Below are 27016 nucleotides of genomic sequence, written 5' to 3'. Positions count from 1 at the left end.
TAATTGAACTAATTACCTCTAGATGTGTTGCTTCTTTGGGCTAAATGGCAGTGAAATGCCACTGGGACAGTAGCTGGTCTATCTTACGTCCACTGTAAACAGGATTTTGCAAAAAGGGCAATGGTTGTGTTTAACAGAGGCAGTGTCCCATTTTCATCTTTGACTTGAGGGCTTGAGGACATTCTTGCAGTGTAATCAGTTGGACTCTGACTGACTGTGCTAATTAGTTAACGGCCAAGAAGGACCACCTGTAGGTGTTCAGGAAGGTGAGTGTTGGGGGTTCGGTCAATGCTTCATCTGGTCGTGTTTCTTCCCTGTTGCATCGGCTCTTTTCTTCTCAACATGATTATGTTTCTTCTTCACCTCCTGTAGTCATTGCCTTTTTCTCACCCTAATTTTCTCTCATCTTATTCAACATCCTTCTTCCCCCACTTGCCTCCCCTGCTTCTCACTTTCTTGCATATTTTGTGCCTCTCTCTCCTCAGCCCTTCCTCATCTCTTTCTTGCTGGTGGCATTTGAAGCCAATTAAGTGTTTGTATGCATGTAAAGCTGTCTCAAGGCAACGCATGGGGACATTCCTTTTAGCTGTCAAAGATTACAGAAGAAAGGCACCAAGGAGACCAGTAGTAGTGCTAAGCAAAGATCAATGCTATTACCCAGATCAACACATGAACTCAAGAAATTCTCCATGTAAAAATGTTACCGTATTGTGTGTGTATGTGTGTGTGTGTTCGTCTAGTGAGGTGGGGTGGATAATGTGTGTATATTGCGGCACAAAGGACCGACCGGCTGCCTCCGAACTGTATGACTCATCCTCATTTCAACGCGTGGACTCCAATCCCAAGAGCCTGTAGTGAAAAATTCTATTAACTTGCATTAGTTTCCTCCCTCCACCATTACACCACAGAGAAACATAGATTCACTTATTATTCTCCATTTCTTCAGTTGTGTAATGTATAAGCTGCCAAGACTGTAAAGTATATGAATGGTCATGTTTGCCAATTTTAACATAATTCCTGATGACTCATAAAGTGAAACAACATATTTTCTTTTGAAAGCATGTGCATAAAATCGGTAAATCCTTCTTTCTGCTTTCATTCATAATGGGTGACTATATCCTTACTTTTGTAAGAACCTCCAGATTTTTAAAAGAAAAAATATAACTTTTTAAAAGACTCAAGATGTAAACATCCTCCGCTTCTTGCCTTGCTGTGCTAAATGCTCTCATGGGGCTATGTTAACCTTCAATAACACAAGCGCTTCTCTGCTCTTGCATATATGCATGCTCACAGACAGATACGTGCACCATCACAACATGTGCACACACACAGATGTGCAAATGTGGCAATGTTTCAAAGCTATGACACATCTCCCTCTCCTGGCAGTAAAAATATGAGAACGCTGCTGCACACACTGTATTTCACTTGGCTGAAAGTGGCTCTCACCGCTCTGTGTGGTGGTGTTGCTGTGGTGCATTCACACATCTCCAGCCACCCCCCTGCTAGAGAGCCCATTAGTGGCTCTGTGTGGCCAGACCCTGCCTTTGGAGAGCCAGAGAGACGGAGCGAGGGGGAGTACAGTTGAGACAATAAGCGAAGAAGAGGTAGAGAATAACAATAACAATATGCAGGAGAACAGGAAAAAGGGATGGGAAGTAAAGAAATGAAGCACATACAAGGTGAGCCCAGATCCTCATGGTAAACTCTTATATTTTTTTTTGCATCTGCTGTATTTCCACTTAAGGAGGCTTTGCTCTTGCTACCCCTGTTGTGAAGACTGCAGAAACTAGCTGGGTAAAGTTTTCTTAAAGGTTATTTGCATATTTATATAATTGAGAGTCTATGGAGAATCAGGAAACAATGGCACAGAGAAAGACAGAAGACATGGAGCCAATGTCTCCCTGCTGGGAACCAAATTGTGAATAGAGCTACATGCCATATACCTTAAACATTAGATCACCAGTGACTACAACTAAAGGTTCAATTATTCATATATAAAAATATGAATGAATATGGTTTGTTAAAAGAAAAATAACTACTCTATGCTACATATATATGTGCAATGACAATAAATCTGGAAAGTATAGTAATGAAACCTAGCATTACAGAAGCATTCAGGGCTGAATGGAAACATTCTGGATATATACAGGCATGGCTGCTGGCTGATTTATTAAAATGCAACCACCTTACAGGAACATTAGCTTGTCATTCAAGTCAGGCAGCAGCAGCAGCAATGAGAACGAGCAGAGCAGCATCAGCTCTACAGTGTACAGTGTTAAGGGACAGGCTATGTGGGTTGTGGTTAGATTGAGTTTTTTTTTTTTTATAATTAAATAACGTTAGTTTTACTTAGTTCAAACTTGATTTTTTGAATAAGCCACAGTCAGTCAGTGAGTCCTTTGTCTGATTTTGGTTTGGTTAAAACCTGGGATGAGAAGGACCCTGAGCAAAATCTACATGACGTGGAATTGACGCAGCTACTTGAAGGAGGTCAAAGGTCACTGAACAGGAGTCAGTGTGCATGCAGAGAAAGACCTAGGAGGACATTCACACTCTCCTTTCATTATCCAGTCACCTTTTATCAACTGACCAAAATGCCACACTCAGGTGAGGTGCTAGTAGCGGTGCTATCTCCATGACGACAAACGCAATCCAGTGAAGAAAGATTTGAGCTTATAAGGTCCAAATAGAGCATCCAAGTGTTGTTTATTTTTTTTAATAAAACGACTGTTTCCATTGTTTAAGTTTTCATATTAAGACCACTGAAAGAAAGAAAGAAAAAATATATTTGGAATACTGTCTTGTCCAAATTGGACTATTTTAAACTAATTCTAATTAGAAAAAACATCTACATCAGGTTTAAAGGGAGAATTTTAAATTTGGACATTTTCAGATGCAGCATGAATAGAGTCAAAATCCTAGACAGTGATAACAAAAAATGGTCTCTAGAGATGCCTGAAGCCTGAATGGTCTGGTCCCAGTTGTACTGAGGCACCGGTGCCTGGGACCGCCTGACAGACTCTATCAGGGGCGCCTGTCTGCCTGTCTGCCTGCCTTTCTGGACAACATCCGCCCCCATCCCCAATCAAACTGATGAGACAGAAAGATAGGAAGGAAGTTGGAGATCCACACAGGAGGCGAGTAGCTCCAGGAGACAAACACATGAGCACAGGGACGAAAAGAGAGGTGTGAATTTGTATTTTGAGAGAACATTACCTGCAGTCTTACAGAGAACCTGTTTTTTAGGCTGTTTGTAAAAATAAAAAAAAAAATGCCCAGGCATATTTTTGTTGAGGGTGCATTAAAGAAAACCTACTCATCAAGTTAATTTGCTTAATTACTCAACAGAGTCTTCTGACTGAAAGGACATCTGTTAAAGAACCGAAGTGTGTGCGCTACGTGTTTGTGAGGCTCAGTTTGAGTTATACACCATGAGACTGAGGACGTTTTGACCACTCATTTTCTGACACACGTCTGTCGGACAGCTAGGACCCTGAGTAAGAACTTCATTAACCCAACTTCAACCCTTACCATAATTAAGGTTAAGGGTTGAAGTTAGGTTAGTCGAAGTGGTTAAGGTCAGGGTAAGAGGCTATACAATGCACCGATGAGCCTCCTCAGCAAAATAGCTATACATATGTATCTGTGTGTAGGATGCAGAAAGGAAACAGATGTATTAACAAATGGGTTTGCAAAGGGTTGTTACCAATCTAAGGCCACAGTTTTAATGATGTTCTACTGCCCCCTTCTGGTTCATTGCAGCCAACAGGATGGCAGCATCTTGCCAATTTCTCTAGCTGCTAAGTACATTATCAGTCTATAAATTACTGATCTACAGTATGGCTGCCAAACAGCATGCCATGTTTATGTTTCATCATATCTATTATAAATATATTTCACCACCTTGTGTTGCACCTTATTCAACTCTGTACTGGTCATCGCTGAACCACTGTGCTGAAATGTGCCTTTGTCTTGGACATTGTCTGATGCTGGCACTGCTTGCACATGTGCACTTTTATGCAACTTAGGGCTCAGTGTATTTAATTAGATATATGTAGCTTTGTGTAGATTTTTATTGTTTTATGTAGCACCCTGGCTCCTGGAGAATCATTGTTTTTCATTTTACTTTGCACTGTATTCACTGTACATGGTTGACAACAATAAAAGCTGCTTGATTTGACTTTATAATTGCAAATGCTGTAAGGAGAGACTGAAAATAAGATGTGGTCAGTGCTGCCCTCTGGTGTGAAACCATAGAATAGAAGCAGCTTTATACTGTTGAGGTTTATACTACATTGATGCAGTATGAAGCTCAGCAGGTTTTCTCAATGAAATCAACAAAAATTAAACAAATCAAACCAGCTGAATGTATTTGAATTCGTTCCTGGTTTGGAAAGGACAAATTTAAATCTGCTATTAAAAAATTAGAAAAACATAACTATTGGCTCATTTAACACACAAGAGTTCAACAAGACCTGAAATACCACCTGACTCACTAAAGCGCTGTGAATGTGAACATTTTTGCTATTGAATTATTTGTTGCAATACCAACAAAAGGTTACACAAGTAGACCTTGGATTGAAAAAAAAACCTCAACATTCAAACAAATATGGAAAAGAAGTCTCTTAAAAAGTATAAAAATTGAACTTCTTATCAAACAAGTCTATGACTGGGAAACTAAGTCTGTTGAAAAAGATCCAAAACAGCTACTAAAGCGAATTTATGGACAATATTAACCTGTGCTATCCTGTATAAACCTCTACAACTACACTTTATATAAATTATAAAGTCATTCATCATTGTAGTTTAGTAAACAAAATAAAAATTCAGGAAATGAGGTAAGCATTGGTCACAGCAATAACTAAAGCTGGATCTAAACAACAGTCCTATTTCCTGCTTGTTCACTGAGGACATATTTGGTTATTACTGCTTTTCAATAAAGACTCTAGATCTGTTTTTTTATTTTGTTATGTTTTGGTTCATTAAAAGTGTAAAAGTATAAATACAAATGTAAAAAAACAGCATACAGTTTGTTTTAATGTGATGAAACCACCAGAATGTCCCTAAATGTGGTACTAATCTAGTCTGTTCCTCCAGCTTAGATATAAATATTATTATTATTACATTATTATTATTATTATTCCCAAAAACAACCATGAAATGTAAAGTTTAAATCTGAATTCATTACATTCCGCTTAGTCAATCATCTGACACCCACGTTAAGAAATCAAGCTCTCTAACAGAGGGAGCAACCTTCATCTTATACGTGCTTTTGTTAGCTTACACAGCAGATGCTTTCATTTGAAATAACATTATAAATGACTGGGCAATGGAATTTCCACACATAAGACAGTGGTGGTGAAGAGTCTGGAGTGCATCCATACCGAGCTGGTGTGCCTTTCTGAGGCAGGAGAGGGAGGCATTGAGTCGGGCGCACTCCTCTTCGTTTGCACCAAACTTCTGCAGCAGCTCACACACCTGCTCCTCACTCATCTCCAGGAGACCCTCCAGGGTCACCTCAGCTGGATTCATCTCCTGCAAAGCATACACACATAAGCCCATGATACAGACTCAATGATACACACACACTCGCATACCCATACATAGTGTACCTCATGAGGATGTGCCAGGATAAGGGCTAGATACTGTTGACGATTTTTTGTTAAAAAAGAAAAGGCAAAAGTAAGAAAGAGAATAAATGTCTGTTTAGAATATTTCCCAAATGAACCAGCAGGTTCAGCATAAATCAAGTAAAAAGAAAAAAACAAAGATACCACACCTGAACACAAACCAACTACCAGCTATTGCTGCCAGTGATCACAATTTAAAGGGGATGAGAGAGAAAAAATATTTCAAAGCCCAGCTTATTCTGACTTCAGATGCTACATACTTTTTAGGTTATTTCTTTTCTTTAAATGTCTTTGTCTAGATTCTACATTTGAGCAATTTCATATTGTTGTGAAAAGGCAAAACAAGATGAGTGTACTTTTAGATCTAACAAAAACCTGGGTATGTTGAAATCTTACCTGTGTGACCTCTTTTCTCAGGTTGACAATGCGGAACCAGTGGCCAAGACGTGGGAAGTCCTCCAGCTCAGCACTACGTTCCTCTAAGGCCACTTTGCACTTACAGGACAGCTGGCGGCTGAAATACTTCACCAACTTCCCCTGTGAACAAGAGGGACAAACACAGTGAGAGAGCTTCTGTAATGCTGACCAAACCTTTTTCATAATCATCGTGTCTATATACAGCGCACTATTTTACAACATTTGAAAAAAAGAATTAAAGATTATTTATGTTGGTTGAGGTACAGTATCAAACCCTCTCAAACCGACTGGGCTTAAAATGGTTTTGAAACAAACTAAATTTAAAAACACACACACAGTGTGATATATGCTACTATTTTCCTTACTCAAAACAAACCCCTCCATGTTTGCTCGACCTGTCCTGAACAGAAAACAATACTACACAAAGAAATGTACAAACATTGATCCTGCATTAATCACTTCAAGAATCATGTGCAGTTCTAAAGCAAAAACTTCTGCAAAAATGTCAGTATTACATGTGTCATTATCTTCTATGACTATAAAGTCATGGACCTTAAACAAACATTTTCCCACAAATTACTCTGCACAAAAATTGCTCATACTAACACTGTGTAAAAAAAGTACAACCGTATTTGTCATTTTGATGGGTTTTTTTTTCATTTTTCTTTTTAATATTTGCATGGTCTTCATTTTAAGAAAGACGAATTGACCCCACAAGAATCCCATCTGTCATGTTATCTTTAGTTTTGGTTGAAATCATACATATTTGCAGTTAGTGCATCTGTGTCCTGGCTTCTGATTAAAAGGAAAACAGTAATACAATTTTTATGAACATGCTCCTTGTAATAGATCATTACTTTTAGTATAAAAAAAATTGCATGGCTTAATAAAGTGCTATTTCTTGGTAAGTGCATCTTCAAGAGCAGGAGAGTGCATTGACCTAGCAGTGAACCTGTGCTTTCAACCAAGAGTGAAGAGGTAAATGCTTGTTAGAGCCGAAGTTCACTCACCGGGCAAATATCCAAACACTTTACTCAGTCACAGCAAAATATGGAGTGTGGACCAATTTCTTTTGGTCTGTCATTTTCATCTCGCTCACGGTCACACTATAAAACAAATAAGCACTGGCGATAACCCGTTTAGTAGCCATAACTATTTAAAAAGTCTTATTGTCAGTAACTAACAAATTCAGATAACTGATATTAATTGCATTGATATTGAATTTTAAATACATCCATACATTACATTTTTATTACTAACAAGCAATAAAATGTATGAATATGCAATTAAATAAAATTAGATTTGAATAAATTTTATCATTAAATTATGAATGATGCAGATAGAGGCACATCTGCCACTGGACCTCAAATTTATTACAAAGGGAAAGTGAAGAGTATACAACAACAAACAGTGTACTATAGTTATATAGTATACAGGTACAAAAAACTTTCATCAGAAAAGCTAAAAATCCTGCAATGCCTTAAAATAAAAACAAACATTTGCGAGATATTTAATGAAAATAATTATCTATTTCAGGATGTACCATCACCAAACTGTTGAAACTTAACAAAAAAATCTCATGTCAGAGCTAAATACTGCTTATCTGTGTATACAATTAAACATCTAAAAGACAAGCATCCAAAAACAAAATCAACCCTAAATGCACCCAGAACATGTCCTCTTTTATGGTATCGATGCTCTTTGCTTTGACAACTTTTACTATCCTGTATCTGGGTCACTTCAGTGTGTGCTACAGTCCTAACCAACCAGGAAAGAGTAGTCACAGCACAATGCAAAACCTAACAATGGAACGACCATTTTTATTTACATCCTTTCACTCTTGTATCATTACAGAGCCAGCTATTAATGTGGAATACTTTTTGCCTCTATGAGATTGTATTAAAGTCTCCCACCACCCCAGGACATATATTTGTTGTTAAACAGTTTTGAGCTGAAACAATTAGTCTGGTTGAAAATGATGGTAAAATCAGGTCCACAGCGAGTGAGATTCTGCTTGAAGACTTAAAGATGATGAATGTGGATGGCCCCATTCCAAACACACACCTACAAAATGACTGGTAGAAATGAGACAGTGCTGGCCTACATCAGCACATACAAAAGTAGAAACCAGTGGAGGAGGGACCAGCAAGTCAACTCTGAATGCAGAAAACCCTACAGCAACTGCCCACGGCTGTTAAGATGCAGCCTGATAAGGTGACTACTCAGTCCATGCCCACAGAGAAACACACATTTACCCTGGCAGGTGTTAACTTCTTACTTGTCATATTTTTAAGACATTAAAACAATCTATGTTGTGATATTTGGATAATGACAATGGAATAACACACTAACAGGTTGTGACTTGTCCGTGTCTTCTCCCCCTCATTCTCAAGTGACACAACGACATCAGACCTAATCCAAGTAAACATGCAGAACTGGTTCTGACCTAATGTGCAGCACCAAGCAGCAGCAGTATCATCCTAAGGCTGCAGTCAGAGCAGATTTGGCATGGCTCGTGCTGTGGTGAAACCAGAAAGGGACTGAACATACTGTACTGTGGGCAGGTGTACAGGCATAAGCTGCAAAGGCTGGCAGGCTAACAATAGCATGCCACAGGCACAATATTATCCCAGTTTTAGACCCTTTTTTAACATATATTTCTCTTTTGTCTTTGCCCTTGCACAGACTGTTAAATCCCTCTGGTAATGCATGTTGTGTTTTCATGTTACAAACCAGCAATGATCAATGCCCTCTGAAGAAGTAGTCGATCACACCTGTCTCTCAAACGACATGGACAGTGGTGAGTCTCTAAGGTGAACAAGTCATGTTACCTCAGTGGAAAAGACATCACCTGCATATAAATATATTCTCAGTGAACTGAAGTACAACAGATTGGAGAGGGCGTTGTCATGCCTTGCACATTCAGCCATCAGTCACATTAGACAGTGTAGTTCTACAAACTTTCCAGAGTCACATATTACACAGAGGAAGGCTGGGACGCCATTACAGTGAAGGTGCCTCTCAAAGTTTATTGGCAAGGAGGCACATTGGTTTGAGACATAGGTGGTGGCACACAGGCCAAAAACAACATGTTGAAGCAGGTTCATAATAAAACAGCACTCCACTGATTTAGCAGTGCTGTTCCCTCAAGCTGGAGGACTCAGAAGAGACATATTTTTTAAAAAGAAACTTAAAAATTAAAGGAACAGGCATAGCCTGACTATTTAAATTACACTTCCCAAAATGCTAATCAACTGTGTCATCTTTTTAAGATCTTGATGACAAAATTTTTAAAACTTTACTCCTTCATGCCAACTCCTTCTTTAGCTGTTCAGCCCACAGTGTTACTGTTTTGGGTCATTCCCATAGCACCACTTTGCCTCAGCTGCAGCAGGCCACTGTTTTTTGGCAAAAAAGCTCTAAGATGTCTCTACACTACCTGCTCAGCAGGCAGACACAGTCACTGGTAAACATAACGTGTAGCAGTTAAATGAAATGGCTCAAAGCAGAGTGAGCATTGGACTTACATGTGCCAGGTGACCTTTAACACAACTTCAAATGAATAATGCTGCTCTGTAACACCTGGATGTATATCAACTGATTGCTAACAAGTCTGTCATATCATCATGTCATATAAAGTGATAACATGAAAGACAGACAAGGCCAAGAGATTTGATTGGACAACACTTCAAGAATTGTCTGAGGTACAAATTTATTTGTAGGCTGTGATTTTCTGACACCAAGTAGAAAAATATCATGGCCCCACATGTGTAGTACAAAAAGCTGTAGCTGATGTTACACATTTAATTTAAATAAACACTTGAGTATGGCTGAATACCACTTCCTATTATCTGCCCTCATTTGTGTTAGATGAAATACATAACTGGATCACATGTCAGCTCTGTCTTGTCTGCATCTCTACAAAAACCTAAAAAAAGTCCAAGCAGTGAAATCGACCGCTATTCTTAATAACACTTTTGGGTAAATCAAGTTCAGTGCTTCAAACTGATTTTATCTGAGGCACAATGTGGGTCCTTTAGGTTAATAATAGAGAGGGGAAACAGAGATACAGGGGAATCACCCATACACACTGTAGTCATTGAAGATCAGGACAAGGAAGGCTTATATGGCTGATGTTCTTGTGACACTGATCAAACCCCTGGTGGACATCTCATTTGTTGTTGAGGCAATAAGTTGAAGATTTGAGGAAGATTAAATTATCTTCTGGAGTGATCCCTTTGTTGTACATATGAATTAACTGCTTCATGTGTTTCCTTTGCTCCTGTTCATTTCGAATATTTGTTTCTTTGTTGAACACATTCAGGTTGTTTAATTTCTGCTAACAAAGATATCAAACTTCCATAATACAAATGATAAAATGCAGATACACAGTTCTCTCAGACCAAGCTTCTGGATGAAGCTACGTATCTGTAATTGTTCCCAATTATTGATAAAAATGTTTTACCAGAGGACTGTGGCCTAAATGTAACATCAGAAGAAGGGCAGCCCTAACAGTACGTAACAACCAAAATATTTCAATCTGACCTGAATTCATTTTGTTGTTTCCATTATGTTGCCTGGTGGCTATTCACATAGTTGCAGCTGAACAGGTGAATTTTTGCAGCAACGCTTCATTTACAGCATGAAGTATGTCTGCTACAAATAAAAGTAAATTTCTACCAAGTTATAAAGAGACAGGGAGAGAGGGCAACCATAGATGGGACATTAGTTGGGACATTAATAGTACTGGGGACTCAAAACTATGATGTAAAAAGTGGTAATACTGAGTTAGAGAGTGCAATCAAGACGGGAGATTTATCACATATTTAAAAAATATATATATTTCTTTACTGTTGGTGATATATTATGAAACGACTATTTGTAAAGCTCATAACCTCTGCTCTCATCAACCCTGTTCACATATGCAGCAGGCATCTGTTTTCAGCAAAATAGCCAGCACCAAACAAAAGCGGCTGAAATATTCTTCCCTCCAAGTAGCTAAAAATCTGTTAATGCAACTTTATATAACAATTATAATAAACTGGTGATGCTTTGCTGTGGGATCCATTATACCTCCCATAAATGCTGGATCTGATTTTGGTTTATAATAAAACAAATACTAACTGTAACTCTCAGTAATATACAGCAGACTTCACCTAACAAAACCCTAGTTTAACTGAATAGAAATGTTAATTCTATTAACTTGACAGATACAGGAACAGCAGGGTGACAAGGTGAGTTCAGAAAAGTTCATAAGTTGGAAAACAACTATAACTTCACTCAGTAGAAGGTATGAAAGTGCAGTAGGTGTGAAGTAAAAGTAATACATTAAAAATGTTCCTGCAGAGCACAATGCCATTTTAAAGAACTACGCACAAAGTGAAGCCAGATGTTATTGTGATGTGTAACAAAGACTACAATACCCTCAGTGCAACTTTAGGCAGGGAGTGCAAAACTTTTGTAAACATCTGCTGGCTTCTGTGATATGACAGTAATGGGTTATCAAAACCTCTTGATTGACAGCTGTCATCCATGCTAACAGGTTTTCACTTTAGGAAATGACCGTGAGCCAGAATTATGAATTATTAAACTCACAGATATTTAACATGTTACCCTGAGCAATCACAGAGACTTTACAAACATAAAGAGCCATAACAGGAGTCAACACACCTGAACAACAAAGACATCAAGGTAACTCCAGGTTAACATTAGCTTAAGTAGCTTACAGACTATATGAATCACTGACCTGTGGAGAACTTCTCAGGTTGGACTCGTGTCTTTTAACTTTTTGTTCAAGTCTTTGCAGGAGACACTATTTTCTGTTGGGGACAGGGGCTTTGAAATCCAGAAATCCAAAGGTTAACGTGTGTGATTTGGTTTGGTTTGGGCATCACACACCTGTAGCTAATTGGCAGACACAGGCTGTGATGCATTAAAGGACTACAGAGGCTCGTAAAAACTAAAACTGGAGTGTGACTCCAGTACAAGCCACAAACTTGAATGCTCATCTCTGACTGCTCATTAAAACACTCCACAATACCAGTAGTGGTCAAAAACTCTGCAAAGTCCCTTAAACTGCATGGTTGTCACTTCACACACCTCAGCTGCAAATGTTTGTTTGTAACTCTCATACTGCCATCACTTTTTACAGCATTACATTTTTCAACACATTAATAACACTTTATCTTTCTGGTGTCAAAACCTTTGCAACCTTTTACACATTGAAATGAAATAGAAAGGTTTGATGAGACAATAATGAGCCTCCCTGCTCTCCCACTAACGTTACACCACACTATCTTCAGCCAAAATAAAATGTACAACTCCCCCTTTCTAAGAACTATAGTGGTCACAATTATATTTTTACCTTGGCTTTGAGAAAAGCTCAGGGATTCATCCAAAAAAGGTGAAGTGACAAACCCATCTCCATCTTTTACTCACTTTCAGCTAAAAGGTAAAGTCATGACACAGTCAATTAAATCTTACTTTAAAATCAATCCATAAACTCCATCAGGCTAATACTAAAATCTTGTAACATAAAAAGCATATCTTTGTAGTGCTTATAACAATAACCCATAATGCCAGTACCCATAATGCTTTGCAAGTCATTCAGGGAACATAGTGAACATTTATCTTCACACTGTAGCTCATTGCTGGCAGCACATTTGTACTTAATATTAGTTCTCTGCTCTTGGATTACATTCATTTCCCCTGTGTGTGCAACACTTACCATCCTCACGCACACAATGAATATAGTACAATATGTTCATGTGTATATATTTTCTAATAGCCTCGGATTAGTTTGGAGCTGGGATCAGTGTGTGTCACTCACAAGTGACTTTGTTTTGTGGTATTTTAGGTAATATCTCAATTATAGTCCCACTGGGACGCGTAGTGAGTTGATGGTACACAGACAGAGACACTCAGTGGTGAGTTCATGGCGACCTTATCGCACTTAATGGCATTTGTTTTAATCCCCAGAGACATCAGCATAACATTCTTCCAGAGCTGCACTGTGTCTGCGCTGCTGGGTTTCACTGACCTTATCGCACTTCATGGCATTTTTATGTCCTGCAACAGCCTGTCAGTGGTGAGGGAGCTGCCTGACTGGCCTGAGCGGTCTGCAAACGGACAGTCTGCAAACGGACAATCTGCTCGCTCAAACACACCGCCGGGATATTGTGGCTATTGCGTAACGCAATTTACAGAATACTCCGCGGGCCAATTAAACGGATAACCATATTTTGTAAGAATTGCAGTAATCTGCTCGCCTTGTGTAACTACAGGGCCTGGATGCGCAGGCTGGGCATATTGGTAATATACTGTAAACACGGGCTGCCTATAGGCCTCAGATATTATCCTGATGGAGAAGAGCCACCTTCTCTCCTCGCCACCTGCAGAACGCGCCTGTAACAGCCCACTGCAGCCTCTTGATTTATGGCACTGCACAAAACAGATAACAGTGGGCTTCAGCACAAATCTTTGCACAGCTATTTGCGCTATGACAACACCGACAGCAGCACAGCAGTTCTGTCGCTGAAAAACCTGCACAGTGGCCTAGAAATAAATAAGACGCCGACAGCCCTCGGTGCTGATTTAGATGGGGATGCAAAGGGTGCTTACCTCCAGCGTTCGTATCTCTTTTTGTGTCAAGTCGTTGGATGTGGCACATTTGGTCCGTAACCCCTCCAAACTAGAAATGCTTATGTCTATCATATTTTGCACCAACTCGCACTGCTGCAAGGCTTTCTGCAAACTCAGATGCTGCTCCTCGCTTTTTGTCATCTCCTCGTTCATAGTTTAGCGAGCACTGGTCGTTATTTTCCCTTTGCACTTGAAAAAATAAATAACAAATAAAAAACGAAACGAAAATAATTAGAATGATAATTCACGAAAGAAACGTGGAGAAGCCCACGGAGCACAGCAACCTGCAAAACGCCATGAAACGAGGTGTAGGTCTACAGACGGGCTTTGAGCCGTGAGAGAGTGGACTCCATTGCAACAACAGTCCTCGTAGTTCCTGCTGTTTCATCAAGGTGTTTCTGCTTGGAAGCTAAATCAAACACAATAAGAAGACAACGAGCGGGACTACACGGTTTGTCACAGCATCCATTGGGTGCCCCTTCGTTTCAGATGGGTGTTGGAAAAAAAGAGGAGCCGCTCAGCGCATCATGATCTGACGGGTCTGGGTGAAGCCTGCTGGTTTTAAAGGTGCTGATGTGTGGACTGGATGCAGGTACTCCCTGTCTCCCTTGGCAGCAGCTGCATCCCGGTTTGCTCCCACCACACCGACATGTTTCCTGTCAATCAAACCCACAGCAACAGCAAAAGCATCGCATCGCCCAAGCACTGCCGTGAGGCGCCGCTCTCGCGAGATTAGCGCCAAGTGCGGTGGGCTCACCGCCTCAACCAGTCTCCAGGCCTGGATGAGGAACAAAACCTACTCTTTTCACATTATTCTGCTGGAAAGATGAGGGGATCTGTACGATCATGCACGATCATGATCAGTTCCACCTCCACCTGAATGTGTACACTCACACAGAGGACACCTACACACCTGCACTGCAGCCTACACACACCCCATAAGCCTATTTATATAAGCAAGTGCAGTGGTTTTATTCTGGCTGCCATTGTATTGACACATTCACGTAACTGAATATTAACTTTTCAATAAGGAGCTGCAAGTCAAAAGGGTTGTACAGCTATAAGGCACTGGGTGAACTAATATTTCAACACACAAACAGGGTGTAACGCTGTGTTTAATAGGCTCTGTAACATTGGATCTGTCCACTGTATATGTGGTGCTGCCCTAGTGGTAAAAAAGCACTTAGGTGGATATTTACATACAAGAGTTGCATTAATGCACAACTAAGGCACAGTTGCAATATGAGCACGTTCATCTCTAGATCGGTCCTTTCATCCTTTCTCATTTCTGTTCCTACTTATTACTTCTTTTTCCTCTTTCTCATTGATTTTAACACTCTACTCCTTTCACTGCTTTTTGAATAAACAACATGCTGCTGATAAATAAAAAACCTGTCTCTTTTTCTTCTGCCTAAAGTTTGTTTTTTCCAGGTTTCTATATTTGTTTTATGTTTACTTTTCTTGGCTTTCTTGTTGTCAGCCTCACGTTTTACAGCCCTCTTTAGAGCAATATGTGTTTTTTATTCTTTTTATTTTCTCATGTTTTATGCTTTTGCTGTTCTGACCAGATTCATATTTTCATTATCATTCTGTTGTTTTGGACCTCGTGTATTTTTCTCTCTTCACTTTCATTTGGTTTAAAGTGATTTTGCCTCATGTTTTTGGTTTTGTATCGGTACTTCACTGTGTTGCTAACCTCTTGGTATCATAATATTTAATATATTAAAATAAAACTCTCCCTAAACAAATTGTTTTCATTTTTATGTCACATTTGAGTTGATTAAACAATTATGGTTGTTTATGGAGCCTGCATTTAAAAACTTTAAGCCTATTTCTACTGTGTTTTCTTTAATTTGCTATATTTTTTACATTTGAGCACATGTGGAGGCCGTCGGTGCAGAAATGAAAATGGTTTTGTCAAGGAGCAGCAGCGTAAACACAAAAACAATAAGTTCTGTTTCCTCGCAGGACTAAGCCAGCACTTCACTAAACTTTCTTTCTGATAATAGCTTCATTTTTTCATTATTTAACTACTTACATGCCCAAGAAAACAATAGCTTGCTGTTTTTGCCCCTGCTAGACATTTCATACCTGTAGGCCTTCACCTGTTTGTACCTCACCTACCTTGGTATTAGGATACATTGCTCCTCCATGTGCAGCACTAGAATCCTCCCCCCTCCACCTGACCATACAAACAAGGTTCTGCTCTCCTGCAAAGTCCGACTTGGGAACCAAAAGTGTTTAGAGTTTTTTTTTTTTCATTTTTTTATTCAATGTTATGTTGGAATAAAGGGACGTCATATAGGAAGAAAATGAAAGGGGTTTGTTTAGTCCAAAGATTAGCCTACAGATGTTTTACCGATTGAATCATCTTCCAAAAAAACTTCATAAAACTAAAAAAAAACAGGCCTAACAGGGATCCCAGCAGAAGTGATGTGAACTGTGCACATTAATGTCACCAATCAGGAGGTAGGAGGAGGACACTGGTGAGAAAAGTTTATGACACCTGCAGAGATGAAAGCGAGCACTGGGCTTAGATCGCTGTAAAGAAAAGAAAGAACAGCATACTGAGTTTTAACAGTATTATATCTAATGTTTTGAGAAATGCATCTGGTCCAGTCTGTGTTTACAAAACGGGTCAATACGTGCTCCGATTGTAGGGAGTATATCTTTTACAGTGGACGTGTTTGACGTTTTACAGCTGTTGAAAATTTTCTCCAAATATTTTTTAGAGTGGGCATCGGGCCACAGAAGCACCGCCCATTGGAGCCGACAGAGTGATCCGATTGGTTGGCGCCGTGACGTTGGACGCACGTCTTTGTTGTGGAGCGCGCCAAACACGGCGACCATCTGTAAACGTAGAGTGGAGGTGCTTAAAACTCAGAAAGTACCTATTGACTCCGCTTGGAGCTAAGTTCAGTTACGAATACACATGGCGTCTACAAGCAAGGTGCCGCTACAGTCCAGGAATTTACCATGGTGAGCTCACAGTCGTTTGTCACATACGTTAAAATAAACCTGCCTAGTATGTATTCATGCTAGCAGCTAGCTGTAGCATGCACACTTCTGCCCTCTGTGCTAGCGTTAGCTTTTCTAGTATTGACAGAAATACTGGATACAATGAATATTTAATCTACAGCCACGGTAGCTTGTTTTAAATTCGGTGTACAGAATAAATACACGGTGTTTGAAGTAGCACTTTGTTGCCACTTTAATCAACGGGCTCGTCAGAAATGCTGCAGCGTCTATTGATGATTGAGTTGACATTTTAGTCAATGTGTTGGTGCAAGATGGAAAACATAGATGCCGAATTGAAAAGTGGCACCCATGAGTTTGAAATCTCTTAATGGTGATCACTTTATTGCATATGTGTCTAAACCCGTTAGATAGAAGTTCTAAAACGGAGTTATTTTAAGTGACATTTGGTTCACAACGGTATACAGAGGATGATACTTTTCAGTTTAGCAAAGTTGCAAATCCGCTATGTAATGTTGACTTGTGTCCTGTAAAGCATTTCTTATTGACAATGTGCTCCGTCCTACAGGGTTGAAAAATACAGACCACAGACACTTGATGATCTGATCTCACACAAAGATATTCTAAGCACCAGTAAGTATGTGGGCTGCCAGAATTAATAAATGAACAGGGATCGCTTTGTCTGCTGTCTGTCAGTGTTTGTGAGGTTTGTCTTTGTTTAATGTAGCTGTACTTTATGTGCCATTAATAATTAACAGTACAAAAGCAATGGCTTCTAAAAGTTTCCAGATGTCTTAAATCAATTGTACCCTTCACATGGATGACTTCATATTCAGTTATATTTTTAAAATGTTTTTAATCTCTTCAGTCCAGAGGTTTATCAGCGAGGACAAGCTTCCCCATCTCTTGTTCTACGGCCCCCCTGGAACAGGAAAAACCTCCACCATCCTCGCCTGTGCCAAGCAGCTGTACAAGGACAAAGAGTTCAACTCCATGGTGTTGGAGGTACAGTCCAACTCTTCACTACAAAAGTTGGTGTTTTGTTGGGGTGTGAAGGCTTCTGCATCTTTGTGTACCAGACATTTTTAGTAGTTGTGACTATCTGATGTGTTGCTGAATTGTTTTCGCAGTTAAACGCATCAGATGACAGAGGTATTGATGTTGTACGAGGTCCCATTCTGAGTTTTGCCAGCACCAGGACCATCTTCAAGTAAGATTAAAACTCTTACCTGCAACACCTCTCACATATCTGCTATTCTGAAATGTTCCCAGTGCTCTTTGCTTTTATATGCACACCATAACCACAAGGGGAATGATTTAATCTGCTACTATTTTGTCCATCTCACTTATCCTCCAGAAAAGGATTCAAGTTGGTAATACTGGATGAGGCTGATGCCATGACCCAGGATGCTCAAAATGCATTGCGGCGAGGTAAGCCATCTGTTCGACCGGGCGTTACCCGCTGTGAGCCACACGGCTCACTGAACAGACAAATATTTTGGCTCCTGGTATTTGTTTGTCACAGTATCCATTTTAAAAACCAACACCATCTGACTTGATTTTAACAACTGATTTGGTTAAACAGGAACATTTTTCCTGTTAAATTTGCCCAACATCATTTTTTCTGAAAATAAGCTTTTGTAATCCCACCATAGATCATGGGTTTTACTGCTCAGTGCTGTTTTGCAGCTATTAAGTGGCAGCATGATTATTGAAAGTGGTTTGCAAATTCTAATACTAAGCAAGTTAAATGAAATTTCACTGCAAATATTTTCTTTTTTTATCTTTAAGCTGAATATCTTATGTCCTTAATCTATAAATTGACTTGCTGCTTGCTCAGATGCAGCAGATAAACATTTAGAAATCTATGTATAGTTTCTTAGTGGAGTAACATACTAGTGACATGAAGAAGCAGTTAAGCTTTTAACACACTGAATGACAAGCAGTCTTGTGTGTCATTGCTGGTATCATTTCAATTGGGGTGCTGTAGCGACACTTTGACATTTTCAAATGTGGTTTCTTCTGGCTTCATTCCTTTCAGTGATTGAGAAGTTTACAGAAAACACTCGATTCTGTATGATCTGCAATTACTTGTCCAAGATCATCCCAGCCCTGCAGTCTCGTTGCACACGGTTTCGCTTTGGGCCACTGAGCCCGGACCAAATGATCCCTCGACTGGAATACGTGATCCAGCAGGAGAAGTAAGTGTGTGTGTTTGTGTTCTTTCATTTCTTTCCTTTATTTTAAACAATAACAGCTGAGTAAAACTGGGGAAACCAGAAATGTCTACATATTCAAACAATGTAGCACTTTCAATTAAAAAGTACTTTCTTTTTTTTTTGTTGCAGTACTGACATAACGCCAGATGGAATGAAAGCCATCGTGACCTTATCATCAGGTGATATGAGAAGATCACTCAACATATTGCAGGTACAGCCAAAAGCTCATCATGATCCCAGTGCCTTGTGGTGTTTTGTCTTATTGTCCTTCGTTCATATTGTCACAATATGAACAATACAATTATTATTATACAAATACAATTATTATCACAATGCTTTGAATTAAATAGAGCAGATGAACTACAAGAGTAAACCAAAAACTGTATTCCATCTCTGATTTCAGAGCACCAGTATGGCATACGGGAAGGTCACAGAAGACACAGTGTACACCTGCACAGGTCACCCCCTTCGCTCAGACATTGCAAACATCCTCGACTGGTCCCTCAACAAAGACTTCACCACAGCGTACAAACGTATCCTTCACACCTTATGTTCTATTTAACCTACCTAGTCTAGCTACATAGCTTTGATATATCCTGTGAATTGCAGAACTGCGTTTAGTTCTACTGTGCAAAATGCAGAAACAGAACATCCCAAAGGTGATGTACATTCAGTGCATTTCTTCCTTAGGATCCAGTGATAGCAAAATGATGATTGAATCTGCCAGTTTAGACATATATTCACAGTTATAAATATGTTTTATGTGATAACTGGGGATTTAATTGGTAAACAAGACACACTATCACTTGTTGAGCCTGTGTTCGTTGATGTCCTTAACACCTTCACAGAAATCCTTCAGCTGAAGACTCTGAAAGGTTTGGCCCTACATGATATCCTCACTGAGGTTCATTTGCTCATACACAGAGGTAAGGGACACCATTGATGGCAGCGTGTATCAACAATTTCTGCCAGAGAAAAGAACATGTTTAACTTGAACTACAGTAAAACAAGATGAATAACCGTCAGTAAAGCTGTAATTTTGCATTCAACAAGCATCTTAACTTTTTTTTTCTTCCCCCCTTTAAGTTGACTTTCCTCCAGCTATCCGGATCGGTCTGCTCATCAAGTTGGCCGACATAGAGTAAGTGAGATCTTTCATAACTCATCTAATAATCAAACAACAGGAAGGAAGAGCTTACATTAGATACAAGTAATTCAAATACTCACGTTGACATGGAGGCATCCAGATGCTGGGATGCGTTTGAACTTATCACAAATCCTCTCCTCTCAGACACCGGCTCGCCTCAGGAACCAATGAGAAGATCCAGCTGAGCTCCATGGTAGCAGCTTTCCAGGCAGTGAGAGACCTTGTGGTCAGTGAGGCCTCGTAGAGAGAGTAAACACTTTACCCCTCATTAAATCTCTGAATGTTAGCTGCAGCTATGTGAAGGGAAAACGTTTCACTGACTTGTCAGTGTCCTGCTGCTTTGGTCAATAACTAAATCCTTTCAACAGTTTAGCCAAAATCTTGCTTCCTTTCCAGAATTGTGTATTTGTTTGTGTGCACTGAAACAACACTTGGTCACATCTGTGTGCAAACTGAGCAAAATGAAAGTCCATCATTTGTGTCTGTCGCGTCAAAAAAAAAAAAAATTCTTTGGCCCTTCATTGTTTCTCTGTTTTACAAGTCCATGTTTTAACCGTCACTGATTCTAAGCATCCTTCCTGAGTAAGAATAAAAATTCTGATATTTACAGTTTGAATATGTTTAATAAAACACTTTCCTACAAGTTCAGTTTATCATTAAGTACAGTTGTAGGGGTTGGTCATCATCAGTGCACAATTTATAAATATATATTTGATATTTACACAATAATTTAACAGTAAAAAATAAAATTGAAATTTGATAAGTATGTGAACATTCAGTTTAGATGTCTTACAGTAGTAGTGTTATAGTGAAATCTTATTGTAGGAATGTTGCATGTAGAGTACATTAAGAGGTATACCCTGCGTAAAATCAAGCTTTGAAACTATCTCTTAATCTGCAAAGTAAAAACAAAAAAGGCGTTTTAATTCTGAGACTGTGTGGTCACAGCATTATGTTTTTTTTTTTTTATGTTAATAATTAACCTTCCAATCCTCTTCCTCAGAGGAGCAGCAGGTCTTGAGGTGTTCACGGATGTTTCTATAAGTGAGGTATTCAAGGATCCTCTTGGGAAGGGGCAGCGGCTCCACCTGGTGTGTGGAAACCGACTGCCGCAGGGTGGATCGGCACAGGTGGCACAAGCTGGGCACTGCCCTGGGTGCCCTCCAGAACCTCACATTGCCATCTCTTGTTCTAATGGGGGAGGAAAACATAGTTTCATAGTTAGTGTCACGTGGTGACTTAAGTCAGAGAGCTATAGAAAATGTATTCAAATCAGAAAAAGCTAAATCTCATTTCTGTGTACAAATACAGGGTCCAGTCTCCCAAAACGAAACAGGACATTTACCCTATGGCGATCACTCCCCCTTGTGGATGATAGTTGCAGCAGAGTCCATTGGAGTCTCTGTCCACTTTGGTCTGCATCATCATCTCTTTCTTGCCTGGCTCCCAGATCCGAAGGGCTCTGCAAGAACAGCATCTTTTTGAAATGAGTTGTCTGATGCAGGAAACAGTCCTGTCCCATAATGTGTAAACTGTCAAAATACTCACCTGTCATCAGTCACAATCGCCAGGTGCAAACCGTTTGGAGAGAACTGTATGGCTGAGATTTGGTTTTGCCCATAATCTTCAAAGTAATCACTGTGGAAAGAGATTTTTTTATTTTTAAAGAGGATCTTATTGCCCCACATTAAGTAGCTACAGCTACAAATCAGAAATCTTTTAATGTCAGTGTCTTGAGTTATGTTACATTTCATATTACTGTACATGAAAACAATAATACTTAGGATTACTTTCAAGCAGTACATCAGATGATAGTAACAGTGATAGTAAGAGTGTGGGATGTGTTTGATCCCAAGTTTCACACTGTAGTCAGTTCTGAGAAGGAAACTGAACCGTAAACTCACACTAGAGTGGCCAGTTTCTCTGCTGTGTATGGATCCCAGAGGTCAATCCACCAGCTGGAACCACTGAAGGCTGCGGTGGCGAGCAGTGCCCCGTCAGGAGAGAAGTCACAAGAAGACTGGAGGTACAAGGTCTTGAAGGTCCCTCCTGTCAGGTTCCTGATAAATGTATACGACCTCAGACTCCACAGACACACCATCTGATGAGGGTAAAACCATGTCTTTAGACCTTGTAAGCATTTTTAACATTTAAAAATAATTATGTAGAAGGGATTCGGCCATGGCTTAGTTATTCTGCCATAGGCTAATTATTACAGGCACTGTAGTGCTAAACAATCTAGTCATTCCCAGTAACATACCAACAAGCTCAATGTCAACAGACCTGTCTGAAACATGCAGAACACCAAGGTATAGTTTTGCTCTTAAAGTCTGGTGTTGCTGCCTTTTTGTGAAGATGAAAACATGTCACATTGGAAGCACGACAGGTGTGAACTGGTCCTTGTCTGTCTAAACCAAAAAGCTGTGCCACTTTCTCCTGAACCAACATGTTGAATATTTTCCCCCTTTTGCACAAATAAGGTTACTGGAGGATGTCAAAGTGTCTGATGTGATTTAACAGATTTAAAAATAGATAAATAATTAGTTATTGGATATTTACAAGAACTGTAGCTTTGAACTCATCTACCCAGAAACAGACAAAAGTAAATGCCCTTTGGTCATGATACAAATATGTGATTCTGTAGGCTTTTATAATTTATGACTCACTCTGTCAAATCTGCCAACAGATGCAATCATGCTGCAGTCTGACGACACACAGCAGCAGCTGATCCAGTCTTTGTGTCCAGAAAGAACCTGCACCAATTTACCTACAATAAACAACAAAATAATAATATAAGTGAACTGAATGAAACAGAAGAGTACACAAAAACCTGTACATAATCAGTCGCTTGTGTGTGCAAACATGAACACTTGTTTGCTTTTAATCTCACTGGCTTGTGGAAGTTTTCAGACCCTGTATATTTTGTATCGGATATTTAATTTTAAAATTTCAATTATTTTCCTTCAGTGATCTATGCTCAATAACTCATAAGGACAAAGTCGGCATGTTTTCACAGAAATGATTGCAAATCTTTTAAAACTCAAGGTCTACAGAGACTTGCTTGGACTTCATGTCTCGGTTTTTGTCCTGCTGGGAGTTTGGACACGTGTGTAGGTGTGTGTGTGTCTTTCTAAACTCTGTCCAATCAGGTTCTTACATACATCTCAATGATAATTACAGTAAACAGGATGCACCTGACCACAAACTGAAGCAGCACAAAAAAAATCTGCAGACATTTCTGTCATTACTGGAGACTGATTTGCAGTTTTATCCATTTAAAATAAAATATCCAACAATAACAAAAAGCCACCGTACATTTGAACAGAAGGTTTAGTTAGCTGGACTCCAGAGTGATAAAACACAAAGCATGTATAAACCATTTAAAAAGTGCACATCCTGTGTGCTTATTGTCCATTATTTTATCAATGCATACCATCAGCCTTTACAGTTTCAGATTTCCAACACTGCAGGCAGCTACTGGGTTCAGTCAATATCAATGCAGTAATGAAATTCAGTTTGCAGAGCCAGAAAATCAGTTTAACATATCTCAGTGAGCATATACTGAGAGTTTGCTGTAGGTGCATTTAAGGGACTCTCCAACATGTAACAATGCCTTAAAACATACATCATGATGTAATGGGTTTTAGTAATATCCACCCTAAAGGTAAACAGCTGCCATTTCCTTAAACTGTTTCCCTAAAAATAATAGCTTTACATGCATGTTGATAAAGAACGCTACAGTCACATATAGGGATGTTTGTGAACCCAACTGAAAATGAAGTTATAAGTGGAGGTGGAAAGATTACTCTTCAGAACAGCAGAACAATAGTCAACTGACAGTCTCTGCAAAAGAAGCAACGAGTCTGGATTTATTGAAATACACTGCGCACCTTTCTGAGACAGGTCCCAGATCCTCAGAGTTTTGTCCCGAGATGATGATATGAGTGTGAGAGTCCCGTTCTGAGGGAAGACCAGGTCCCTCACCACTCCTTCATGGCCGTGGAGATTAAATACAGCCTCACCTATTCAATGCATTAAAAAAAATGTTTTTAAAAAGTCTTCAACATCGGCTGAACAGACCATTTCTGATCATGACATTAATCCCAGCAGCAGGAATAAAGAGCTCACCTGTTAAGACATTCCAGATTTTAATGACACCATTCTCCAAGCCTGTGGCCAGGAGCAGGCGGCTGTTTCCTTTGGATGGTGTTTTCGCTGGCTGAGCCGCTGAGGCTGATTTTGGAGGTCTGGGTCCAAAGGCGAGACCCCACACTGGGTGGCCACAGCTGAAGCTCTTGTCTCCTCGGTCGGCCTCTTGGCTCTGACTGTCTCTGTGGGTGAGAAGAGCATCAACTACGATATAAAAGAACACATGTAGGTGGTGTGAAGCTGGAGGTGGCTGGTTTAAATGATGCTGCCTTTAAGTGAAGTTGGAAATGTCATAAACACCATTATAGACATAAATAGCCCAACAATGAAGTCAACACACTGTTCAACAGAAAAGAGAAGGAGCAATAACGGCCATTTGCACCGATTCATGGATTGTTGCTTCCTCTACATCCACAGCCTGTTTTTCACTACAGGTTTATTTATCGATCATATCTCCATGAGATAGTGTGTACATGAGGGTGCTTATCAAACCAGAGTACCAAATAAAAAGAATTCAATGGAGTTTATTGAAAATGTCCTGGTTTTAAATGTTGACCAGACACTTCTGCTTGTTTTACTTATTCTTTCATAATTTCTAATCTTACTTATCTGCTTCAGAAACTATTTATCTAGGTAAATGTATCTATTTACATTTTTAGAATATAGGAAGCATTTTGGAATATTTTGTTGAATTAAAAAAAAAAAAAAAAAAAAAGTTATTGATTTGGGATTTTGTTCTGCAAATCACAAACATAAACCAAGCCCCAGTCCTAGTGAACAAAGGCAGACAGATATCAACCAGTACTGTGAAGCTGATCAGTCATTGGACAGAAAATATGTTTCCTATGATTTTAAACTCAACATCTTTTGCTTTTTGACTCTTGGATCAGAAAAATTGCAGCAAACTGAACATGTGAGTTTGGGGAAACGATAAAAGGCATATTTCACCATTTTCTGACAAAAATCCACCGATTATTAGAGAAGGTGCTTGTTAGATTAGAAAATACTACACAGATGGAATAATATTACCTTTAATAGTTTTTTCTGTTACACACATTTTAAAGCACATCACAGACCCATACTAATGTTACTGCTGGTTCATATTTTTTGCCAAATTTGAAATGAATCAAATGCTGTAAAGACAAATAAATAAAAACTGTTTTTGCTGCTCTGGTTAGATGCGCATTTTACCCAGTCGGTGCAAAACAAACCCACGACACTGTGGCAAAAACACTCGATCCTTGCCTCTCACCAACAGATTGGATGACTCTCCTTCACTTTCACTACAAGCCAGAATGTCTGAGGGGCACCTGAATGCATCATGTATGGATTAAACGAGCGGACTTACTCGGAGTCTAGAGGCCAGGCGACCACCCACACGATCCCGTGTCCCATGGACCAGGCGAACCAGGCTCCGTCCGGGGAGAAGTCCACGCTCCAGGTCTCACACCCCGCCCGGCCCATCAGGGACGGTGGACGCCTGGTCTGCAGCTCCAGGAGAAGAGCCGGGTCGGACGCTGGGAAAGCACGGACAGCAAACATGAATTAACACCAGGTTGTCCCCTCCTCCCCCTCTGGTTGTCTCGGGAGGTTTGCCTCCAGGCACCGCAGCCTGGTTACCGGGTGTTGATGCTGGGATACGAATCAGAAACACGGCTCTTACATGCGTGTGGTTGCTCCGCGTTGTTTGCCGTGGAGCACATGATTCCCCCTCTTCACATTCTCCGCGTTACTCGCTGCGACTTCGAGGATTCGTGGTCCCTGTTTGAGTCCAGCCGTCCATGTAAAGGAGCCGCTTCGACGACGTCGCCGCTCCCGTGATGCAGCGAAACACAATGTTCCGTTTGAGCTCAGCGTCACCCACCGTCTGCGCCCTCTTTATTGCGTAACCCCACCGAGACAAAGCCACGCCCCCTCATTAAATCACGATGCACGGTAACACACCGTCAGCTCAGGTAGCTGAGCAATATCACTTTATATTGTTGGATCTAGGATCCTCATGTAACAAATACCAAATGTGACGCTGGGTCAGACTGAACTACAGAGAAATGTGTGTTCAAGTATTACCTGAACACACCTTAGATATCAACCAGTCAATGTTTACCAGCCATGGAAAAACAATAAATAATAAACTAATAATAAAATAAAGAGACATCCGAGGCTTCTTGTCCCCGCTTTTATTTCCATCAGGCTCTCAGGCGTCTGCATTTAAGTCCAGATTATGTTTATTGTTCATATTGTGTCTTTAAACCTACATCTCGACCTTGTATTTATTTATTTCTTTGAAAATATTTAACACTAAATTTGTGGTTCAATGTTTTGTGCTGCTTTTCTTTATAAATCCATTATGAACACAACTGATTTTCCTATATGTATGGAAACCTGCCATATATCAGTGTTTAAAATAGCTTTCTGTTTGATTATAATGTGACTGATTATTTTTATTAAAACATATTTCCATATGATGTAAAGGTGCAGTCATAAGTGTCCTATCTACTTTTAATTAACATTCACTCAACATTGCTGTATTAATTTTAAATATGTGACTATTATTTTCAGGTACTAATCAATTCTCAATGAATTATTTAGTCTCTAAAACATTTTTTACTATTGTCTGTGATTTTGTTTGACCATCAAGTCAAAAACCAAAGATGTTCAATTCAACAAGACATAAGACAAAGACAAAACATTAAAGCCTTAGAATTGATGCTAGGATGAGAGAATATTTGATATTTTTTGATAAACATTTAAAATAATAAAAATTATTGCTATAGATCAAACTGATTTTTTTTTTTAACCCATCCAGGTGTAGTTCATTTAAATATTGCTAAAGCAGA

The 27016-nt window shown here is 39.6% G+C and overlaps 3 protein-coding genes across 5 annotated transcripts in view; 1 reads left to right on the top strand and 2 right to left on the bottom strand.

The window, feature by feature from the left end:
* Positions 1-14570, bottom strand: part of ksr2 (kinase suppressor of ras 2) — a 71833-nt gene extending 57263 nt beyond the window's left edge. For all 3 annotated transcript variants that reach the window (XM_026321920.1, XM_026321921.1, XM_026321922.1), the window contains exons 1-3: positions 13668-14570; positions 6027-6167; positions 5385-5535 (exon numbers count right to left, since the gene is read on the bottom strand). In XM_026321920.1, the coding sequence (XP_026177705.1) occupies positions 5385-5535; positions 6027-6167; positions 13668-13841 (466 nt within the window). In that variant the 5' untranslated portion in view covers positions 13842-14570. The remainder of the gene's footprint in view (positions 1-5384; positions 5536-6026; positions 6168-13667) is intronic.
* A 1942-nt stretch (positions 14571-16512) lies between these two features.
* Positions 16513-20639, top strand: rfc5 (replication factor C (activator 1) 5). Its single transcript, XM_026321950.2, has 11 exons — positions 16513-16667; positions 17233-17297; positions 17533-17669; positions 17795-17874; positions 18022-18095; positions 18706-18865; positions 19013-19094; positions 19287-19416; positions 19732-19809; positions 19970-20024; positions 20175-20639. The coding sequence occupies exons 1-11, from the start codon at positions 16621-16623 to the stop codon at positions 20272-20274; spliced, it is 1008 nt and encodes a 335-aa protein (XP_026177735.1). The 5' UTR covers positions 16513-16620; the 3' UTR covers positions 20275-20639.
* A 46-nt stretch (positions 20640-20685) lies between these two features.
* Positions 20686-26127, bottom strand: wsb2 (WD repeat and SOCS box containing 2). Its single transcript, XM_026321944.2, has 9 exons — positions 25843-26127; positions 25528-25696; positions 24159-24361; positions 23921-24052; positions 22697-22797; positions 21935-22131; positions 21579-21668; positions 21376-21492; positions 20686-21221 (listed from the first exon to the last, which is right to left on the bottom strand). The coding sequence occupies exons 1-9, from the start codon at positions 25880-25882 to the stop codon at positions 21002-21004; spliced, it is 1269 nt and encodes a 422-aa protein (XP_026177729.1). The 5' UTR covers positions 25883-26127; the 3' UTR covers positions 20686-21001.
* Positions 26128-27016: the final 889 nt, after the last annotated feature.

Source organism: Mastacembelus armatus, chromosome 9, assembly GCF_900324485.2.
Source record: "Mastacembelus armatus chromosome 9, fMasArm1.2, whole genome shotgun sequence".
Lineage (NCBI taxonomy): Eukaryota > Metazoa > Chordata > Actinopteri > Synbranchiformes > Mastacembelidae > Mastacembelus > Mastacembelus armatus.
This window is presented reverse-complemented; position numbering and strand designations above follow the sequence as displayed.